This window comes from Ovis canadensis, chromosome 25 (genome assembly GCF_042477335.2).
Source record: "Ovis canadensis isolate MfBH-ARS-UI-01 breed Bighorn chromosome 25, ARS-UI_OviCan_v2, whole genome shotgun sequence".
Lineage (NCBI taxonomy): Eukaryota > Metazoa > Chordata > Mammalia > Artiodactyla > Bovidae > Ovis > Ovis canadensis.
In genome coordinates, this window is record NC_091269.1 from 22,644,261 (window position 1) to 22,653,480 (window position 9,220).

Here is a 9,220-nt window from a genome sequence, read left to right on the forward strand (position 1 = left end):
TACACATCGTATTAAAAGCAGAGACATCACTTTGCCAGCAAAGGTCTGACTAGTCAAAGCTATGGTTTTTCCAGTAGTCATGTAGGGATGTGACAGTTGGACCATAAAGAATGCTGAGCACTGAAAGATTGATGCTTTCAATATGTGGTGCTGGAGAAGACTCTTGAGAGTCCCTTAGACTCCAAGGAGATCAAATCAGTCAATACTAAAGGAAATCAACCCTGAATATTCATGGGAAGAACTGATGCTGAGGCTGAAACTCCATTTCTTTGGCCACGTGTTGTGAAGAGCTGACTCCCTGAAAAGACCCTGATGCTGGGAAGGATTGAGGGCAGGAGGAGAAGAGGGCAACAGAGGATGAAATAGTAGCATGGCATCTTCGACTCAATGGACATGAGTTTGAGCAAATCAGGGGGATAGTGTAGGACAGGGAAGCCAGCCACGCTGCACTCCATGGGGTCACAAAGAGACACGGCTGACTGACTAAACAACAACTTCCCAATGTGCAAGTGATAGTTGGACTTTGCCTGGTGTTATTGAATCACAGGACAATAGTCATGAAAAATATAAGAAGCAGCTGGTCAAGTAAATTCTTCCCTGTTCCTGGGATTTGAGAAGGAGAAAAAATTGAAATGGTAGTGGTAGGAGATATTTCTTTCTTTCCGATTAACAATCCTTATGTTCCCTAGCACAGAAGGAAGATCTGAGCAGAATACGCCGAAGAACGATTAAAAATTAGTAAAGTATATAACAGCCAATAGACCAAAGCTTATCCATTCAAGGGACTAATGCTTAAAAGGTAGGCTTTCCAGGAGATGATATAGTCTTACTTTAATGAGTCTAATTCTTCTTTTTGAATTGTCTTCAGATCCAATTTCTACACCTCACCGCCCTGGGCACACAAGCCTGTGCACGCTTGCCCTCGTCCAGAGAAGTGACGTGAATTTGGCCACCATGTCCCAGTTTCGCAAGGGGTTCTCTCCTTCCATTCAAATGATTGGCAGCAAGGTTGTCTGAGTAATCTAGTTCTTTCTTGGGATACAGTGAAGAGGTGAGAAGGGAGTGAGAATGGATACTGGTTCCTGAAAACATCTAGCACGACTACTGCTCACATCTGTTACTCTGAGAAAACTGTCATGGAAACTGAAGGGGAGAGCTGTGATCTGAATACAGGTTTACCGTAATTAGGACTTCCCTGATAGCTCAGTTGGTAAAGAATCTGCCTGCAGTGCAGGAGACCCCGGTTCAATTCCTGGGTCGGGAAGATCCCCTGGAGAAGGGATAGGCTACCCGCTCCAGTACTCTTGGACTTCCCATGGCTCAGCTGCTAAAGAATCTGCCTGAAATGTGGGAGACCTGGGTATGGTCCCTGGGTTGGAAGGTCCCTTGGAGAAGGGAAAGGCTACCCACTCTAGTATTTTGGCCTGAAGAATTCCATGGACTACAATCCATGGGGTCGCAAAGAGTCGGACATGACTGAGCCACTTTTGCTTTCAATTTACCTTAATCTAAGCTCATACTCTTAACTGGTACAATGTACTTGGCTATGTTTGACTGTGATTAACTTCAGGTTGTTTTCAAAGAACAATGTATGCCTTCAAAGAAGAAGATCTGGCACACTTAAAGTTTTCCAAAACTGACTCTGAAGACAGTTTCGAAACTGAAGTTTCAAAAATGTTTTGCATTATGACAGTAACACTAGATAAAAAGTTTAAAAGCTTCCCAAAGAATCAAGACCAAGCCCCCCCCATCCGCCATGTTTTCAGGCCCGGTCAGCCTTGGTCTGTCCCCGTAAGGAAATGGCCGGGGAGTTTCAGGAAACCCAGGCGCCGTTGCTTCAGCGGAGCCCGGGCTGACGAGGCAGGGCAGCGGGTTAAACCGGAGCAGTTCCGCGCGGGGTGGGGAGGCCATGGCGTCCGGCAGTAACTGGCTGTCTGGCGTGAATGTCGTGCTGGTGATGGCCTACGGGAGCCTGGTGTTTGTACTGCTATTTATTTTTGTGAAGAGGCAAATCATGCGCTTTGCAATGAAATCCCGAAGAGGACCTCATGTCCCTGTGGGACACAATGCCCCCAAGGACTTAAAAGAGGAGATTGATATCCGACTGTCCAGGGTTCAGGATATCAAGTATGAACCTCAGCTTCTCGCAGATGATGATGCAAGGCTGCTACAGCTGGAAACCCAGGGAAATCAAAATTGCTACAACTACCTATACAGGATGAAAGCTCTGGATGCTATCCGTGCCTCTGAGATCCCATTTCATGCTGAAGGCCGGCATCCCCATTCCTTAATGGGCAAGAATTTCCGCTCCTACCTGCTAGATCTTCGAAACACTAGTACTCCTTTCAAGGGTGTGCGCAAGGCCCTCATTGATACCCTGTTGGATGGCTATGAGACAGCCCACTATGGGACAGGGGTCTTTGGCCTGAGTGAGTACCTGCGCTATCAGGAGGCCCTGAGTGAGCTGGCCACAGCGGTCAAAGCACGAAGTGGGAGCTCTCAGCGACAACACCAGTCAGCAGCCAAAGACCTAACCCAGTCTCCTGAAGTCTCCCCAACAACCATCCAGGTGACATACCTCCCCTCCAGTCAGAAGAGTAAACGTGCCAAGCACTTCCTCGAATTGAAGAGCTTTAAGGACAACTATAACACACTGGAAAGTACTCTGTGATGGAGCTGAAGGCCTCTCACTGTTGAAGGAGCCACACAGACTGCAGTGTGCTTGCCGGGTGGCCTCACTCAGGTCATCTGGGTCAGCCCAGCTCTGGATCAGCTGAAGCCCTGGTTGTGTTCAGAGCTCTTAAGATTTCATGCCTAGAGGATCATTCTCCCACCCGTTCTTATGGCCAGTTTCAGAACATCAGTTAAGACTTTATTTTCCCTTGGTATCACTTTTCTCTGGAGTTGAATTAGATGTTTTTCTCAATATTTCTGTCAAAACTTCCTTAAAAATCCTCACTTGGTTTTTTGATCATGGTTCATCTGTCATTTTCCAGACTATAAATTATCCCAAGGGTGACCAGGCTTAGTGTCTTGTCTTCTGTACACAGCTGAATGGGAGCCTTTTGGTTTGAAACATCTAAGAGTTGATTGGTGGAAATGGTATACAGAATGCTGGGGAAATTGGTGGAGTCCATGAGTGCTACCTAGAACAACTTACTCTGGTGCTCCACTTAAACCAGGATGTTAACGGGAACATTAACACAACTTCTCTAACATGCGAGGATCGGCCTTCCACTTTCATTGTATACTGTCATGAGTAAATTGAAACAGGAATGTTTTAACATCTGATATAATCCCATCACTCCTTATTTGTGGGATACTGTGAAGGAATAGACCAATATCTTGATCTGACTTTATAAACCATTTAGTGAACAATTAAAAAATAAAGCATATGATTCATTCCTCAAAAAAAAAAAAAAAGAATCAAGACCATTTTGGTGGTTGTATAAATTATGAAATTTTCAGTGACTCAAAATTCCTGCTAAAACACGGCATCTACCGTCTCTGTTTGCTTTCAACTGATGGAAGCACATCACAGGGCCCAAGTCCAACCTCAGTAGAGTGCGAGCAATTCCCCACTCATTGCAGGTACAAACGTCCTATAACTGTGGGCAGTACAGCATAGGGGAAAGTAAATATTTGGAAAAAACAAAATAATCTACCATAGCTTATGAAAAAGGAAAAAGAGGACAGGGAAACAAACTAGACAAAGAGCCAACTTAATAACAACAAAATTGGAAAGTAAAATGCATTTTCCAAGAGCCATAAAAGGAAAGAGAAACATATTGGTCTGTTTATTAGATTCAGGGCAAGGTTGAATGGAAAGACTTCTCTTAACTAAAAAGGAAAGAAGTAATTTTGCAACTGAAAATACAGAAATTTCCAGAGACTGCCCCCTTGGAGATCAAATAATATGGACACAGTCATGTCAAACAACTGTGTTGCCACCACACACACTGGATCAGGGAAGGAAATAGTTTCAAATTGCTCAGATTAATGGAATATGTTAAAATCTGAAAAAACCTAATAATTAAATCCTGAATTATCTGGGAGTCACAAAGTAATCTTTAGAAAATTACAAAGGACTGGCTCATAAAGGGGCTTCCCAGGTGGCTCAGTGGCAAAGAGTCTGCCTGCCAATGCAGGGGATGCAAGAAATGTGGGTTCAATCCCTGGGTCGGGATGATCCCCTGGAGAAGGAGATGGCAGTGTACTCCACTATTCTTGCTTGGAAAACCTCATGGACAGAGGAGCCTGGCGGGCTACAGTCCATTGGGTTGCAAAGAATTGAACATAACTTAGTGACTGAGCACATAGCACAGCATATAAACAGTGAAAAATATTGTGCATTATCATTTAATTACTTTTTCCGTTTTTGTTTTAGTGTTATGGATAAATTAACATAGTAAAACTTTATTTAATGTCTGTTCCCAGAAAAATATATAACAATAAAATAGTTCCAAGAATATATAATAATATATTATTAGCAAGTGGGATCTATTCCAAGAATACAAGGATAATTAAATATATTTAAATCCTTTAATGTAATTCAAAATACTACTGAATCACAGGGCAAGTCACGTGATCTTCTCCATCAATGCTGAAAAACCCTGGAAAAAAATAGAAGTCAAGATACTTCCTAAACATAAAAAGTATACAGGTATACTATATCTGGTATATCTATCTCTATAGATCTCTATATTTATCTCAGCTCCCAAACTAGCATCTTGTTTGATGAGGATACTCTGGCATCCTTGCTAAAATCAGGAATAGTAAAGTCACTATTTCTCATTGTCTTTGAAATATTGTTGTCGTTCAGTTGCTCAGTCGTGTCCGACTCTTTGCAACCCCATAGACTGCAGCATGTCAGGCTTCCCTGTCCTTCACTGTTTCCCAGAGCTTGCTCAGACTCACGTGCATTGAATCAGTGATGCCATCCAACCATTTCATTCTCTGTCACCCCCTTCTCCTCCTGTCCTCCGCCTTTCCCAGCATCAAGGCAAGCATCAGTGCCCTGCAGCATGTGGGATCTTAGCTCTCCGACCAGAGATGGAACCCATGTCCTTTGCATGGCAAGGCAGATTCACAACCACAGGGCCATCAGGGACGTCCCTTTTGAAATATTAGTCAACAGTTTAACATGCACGTGCCTAATAGTCTCTACACAGAGAAATAGAACATAAAAATGTAGAACACCAATTAGAAGATGAAAACAAAGATTTCATCTGCAATATTGATGAGGCATAAAAAAATACTTAGGCACATCTTAACATGTAAGAAAGCTTGGAAACACTCCTGAAAGCCGTGAAGATAGAATCAGACACATGGAAAAGCATATGTACTTTGGATAGAAAGACTCAGCATCACTGGTGCTCGGGGGGTGGTGCTATTGGTGGATACATTTCCTTTATGGCCTTTCATCAAGACCTGTGACTTCACCTGTGCAAGTATGCACATGTGTAAGTGTAGGGGCAGGAATAATAAATGGGATCAAGAGCTAAAAGTTATCCTGGATGCTAAATATGACTCTTCCTGAAGTCTAAAGAAGAAATTAACATTTTATAGAGGCACTCCCTGTATTGAAATCTGTCCTCTCTCTTTCCTTGGAAGGACAGCCACTCACTTCTATTTTAAATAGTACAAACTACCTTCTTCTTTTGGGAAAATCCCACTGCCTTCTCTTTTGGAAAAATCCCACTGCCTTCTCACAGGGTTAGAATCCTACTGCCTTCTACCATCAGGGCAATAACGCACTCTACTCCCAAATTCTGAGCTAGTCAGTGAAGCTGCTGCCCTGGGAAGTGAGTAGAGATGGCAAACTCTCAATCCCTGGGTTGAGAAACACTTTTTAAAAATTATTGGGGTATAGTTGCTTTACAATGTTGTGTTAGTTCCTGCTGTACAGCAAAGTGAATCAGTTATACATACACATAAATCCTGTCTTTTTTTTGGATTTCCTTCCCATTTAGGTCACCACAGAGCAATGAGCAGGGCTCTCTTGTGCTATGCAGTAGATTCTCATTAGTTGTCTATTTTATTCATAATATCAATAGTGTATGCGTGTTAATCCCAATCTTCCAATCCATTCCATCCCTCCTTCCCCACTTGGTATCCATACACTTGTCCTCTATTTCTGCTTTGCAAGGAAGTTCATCCATATCATTTTTTCTGGATTCAAGGTGTGGTACATACATACAATGGAATATTGCTCAGCCATGAAAAGGAACGGGATTGTGCCATTTACAGAGCTGTGGATGAACCTAGAGACTATCACACGACTAAAATAAGTCAGAGAGAAAAACACTTGGGTTTTGTCACCTCAAATCCAGCATTGTGTCCCAAAGAGGTCTCTTATTTGCTGTGAGGTGGACACACACCTTGTTCTTCCTGGGACCCTCCAGTGGCCATCTGCTAGGTGAAATGTACAGGCTTGCATCTCAGAATTCACAATTTAAATCAACAGAAAGGAAGAGATAGGTTTTCTTCAATGCCACATAATCTCCAAAAGTTGCCTTGTCTGCACTAGAGGTAATGTTCCAGCAGAGGAATATAGTTCCCCCTTGTTCAGCCTCCTGCTTTCAGGCTCTGACAAATCTCTTCTGACGCACAAGAAACAGGATCCAGTGCCTTGCCTTTTCTAACAACAGAGCCATCTACCTTCAGTGGCCCATCTTGGGCCACACACAAATAGGGCTAAACTTTGCAATGACCCTGGGCTTGATTAATGTTTGACAGGAGAGAGTCCCTCACTTGCTTCAGTAAATGGACAATAACCAGCATAAAGATATATAATCTCTTATTCCTGGTAAGGGAATACCTATTATGTCAATATCCATATCATCTATATACATTATCTATGGACTTCCATCTAGGCTCAGTGGTAAAGAATCCACCTGCCAAGCAAGAGACCCAGGGTCAATCCCTGGGTTGGGACGATCCCCTGGAGAAGGAAATGGCAACCCACTCCAGTATTCCTGCCAGGGAAATCCCATGGACAGAGGAGCCTGATGGGCTACAGTACATGGGGTCGCAAAAGAGTCAGACACAACTTAGCAACTAAACAACAACACCCCGTTTACCCTGAGTCAGGGACTTCTTGATCCTCCAGTTACAGATCACAAAAGATAAATCGGCAGATTCACCAAAATGTCTATACTATTTATTACTGGGTGGCAGGGGAAATTTTGTTTGTTTGTTTATTTTTGTTGATATTTTTCACTATGGAGTCTGCTTCTCTTGCACGTAAACGTAAGTCTTAAAAGGGTAAAATGAGGAATAATTAAGCTACAGAAATAAGAAATGCCTCACTGTGTGTAAGAATATTTTCCGGGTAATCACAATCAAGGAATTTACATAGGCCAGTACGTTAAGCAACATTCAACAATAAAGTCCTAAGAATAAAAAACAAAACAGCTGTGACACCAGCCTTATATTTTAGGGTTTTCAGTTTCATAGTCATTTATTGAGTTCTGTGATATTGAGATATAAAAATAATTAAAATGTAACCTTGAATTATGGCTTACTGGTCTCTGCTCTTTTCTTTAGGTAGCCTCATATGAAAACAATATCTCCACACAATGGGACATTCCCTTCATACTTCATCAAATTCTGTAGTTATGAATTAACAACATACAAGATGATCAAGTCAGCAGCCAGGGCTGCTGGGGTCTATTCAAGGTTGAATCTCCAGAACCTAAAACCGTGCCTGATATAAAGACAATCAATCAGTCCTTATAGAATAAAGAATGATTGCAAATAATACCTGGAGAAGGCAATAGCACCCCACTCCAGTACTCTTGCTTGGAAAATCCCATGGACAGAGGAGCCTGGTAGGCTGCAGTCCATGGGGTAGTGAAGAGTCGGACACGACTGAGCGACTTCACTTTCATGCATTGGAGAAGGAAATGGCAACCCACTCTAGGGTTCTTGCCTGGAGAATTCCAGGGACGGGGAAGCCTAGTGGGCTGCCGTCTATGGGGTTGCACAGAGTCGGACACGACTGAAGCAACTTAGCAGCCGCAGCAGCAACAATAAATAGTACCTTCAATTTATTGTCGGCTGTGTCTCATCCAAACATGAGCTTACTCAGAAATTTGTGAATTAGAAATTCTAACCAACAAATTATTTTCAAATGCAGTGTATTTACGAGTAATAATTTAATGTGTAATGGATAGATGTAATGTTATATGAACAATCCTATGTTAATTTTGATATGGTTGAAAGTATTTTAAGTGCATTTTTTCATATTTTAGGTATTTTGATAAAGTAACAGTTGTGTGTTGTTGTTTAGTTGCTAAGTTGTGTCCAGATCTTTTTGAGACCCTATGGACAGTAATCCGCCAAGCACCTCTGTCCCTGGGATTTTCCAGGCAAGAACACTGGAGTGGGTTGCCATTTCCTCTTCCAGGGCATCTTCCTGACCTAGGGATTGAACCCAGGTCTCCTGCATTGGAAATCTTTACCACTGAGCCACCACGCTATGTTTGTGTTCCCTCTAAAGAGCCTCAGGATATAGTGTGGGATGTGGAGAGGCAGTGAAGGTAGCCTTCATGGAGGGGAAGGGAGCGTGGCAACTTCTTGCTTTTAGAGTCCAGCCAGTCTGAGTTGCCCAGTCCTTACGGGCAGGGTCCCACTTCCAGATGAAGCCTGACGCTGGTTTTGTTGGAGCTGCTGCTTGAAACTTGTTCGCAGCCCGGCTCAGTGCAGAAAGTCCTCTCCCAGCTCGTCTCCGGGATTCCCATGGGTGGCTTCCCTCTTCCATATGTTCCCCTGCAACTGTGCTGCCAACATCGTGCTTCGAGGTTCCCTGTGAATGCATCTCTGAAGTGCCGGATGTGCTCTTTCTGGATGCCGCCCAATTAGCCTCTTGAGATCAGAATTGCAGGGCACATGCTTCTAAGGAGAGAAAACAAAGGATTCCCCGGGGGGTTTAAACAGTCTGGGGCCTCTGGTGGGAAATGAGGGCTGTAGGAAGAAAGCTGGCAGAAGGGGCTGGAGGCAGACAGAGGGGCAATTAGAATCATTGTCAATAGAGGTCATCGATCCCAACCCCACCCGCTGCCAACCCTCCTCTCCTCTGGGTCACGCCTAAGGAAGCCAGTCTCATGACCAGAGAACACTATCAGTATCAGTTAAATGTGATGCCCACACCTGACTAATTACACCTGAATCTGACTGCCTGCTGTATGAAAACAATGTCTCTAATTAAGCCTTCGAG

General features: G+C 43.3%; 1 protein-coding gene across 2 annotated transcripts; it reads left to right on the forward strand.

Moving 5' to 3' along the window:
• The first annotated feature begins 353 nt into the window (after positions 1-353).
• Positions 354-3,019, forward strand: LOC138430428 (protein C1orf43 homolog). 2 transcript variants are annotated; one of them, XM_069572636.1, is made up of 2 exons: positions 1,743-1,975; positions 2,078-3,019. In XM_069572636.1, exons 1-2 carry the CDS (start codon positions 1,910-1,912, stop codon positions 2,669-2,671), a joined length of 660 nt encoding a protein of 219 aa, XP_069428737.1. In that variant the 5' UTR covers positions 1,743-1,909; the 3' UTR covers positions 2,672-3,019. The 2 variants fall into 2 exon arrangements, with proteins under 2 accessions (XP_069428736.1, XP_069428737.1); XM_069572635.1 differs by having other exon boundaries at positions 354-3,019.
• The last annotated feature ends 6,201 nt before the right edge of the window (positions 3,020-9,220 follow it).

What these genes read in the sequence shown, in the direction of transcription:
- LOC138430428 (XM_069572635.1), top strand. Translation starts at nt 1,910, where the DNA reads ATGGCGTCCGGCAGTAACTGGCTGTCTGGCGTGAATGTCGTGCTGGTG.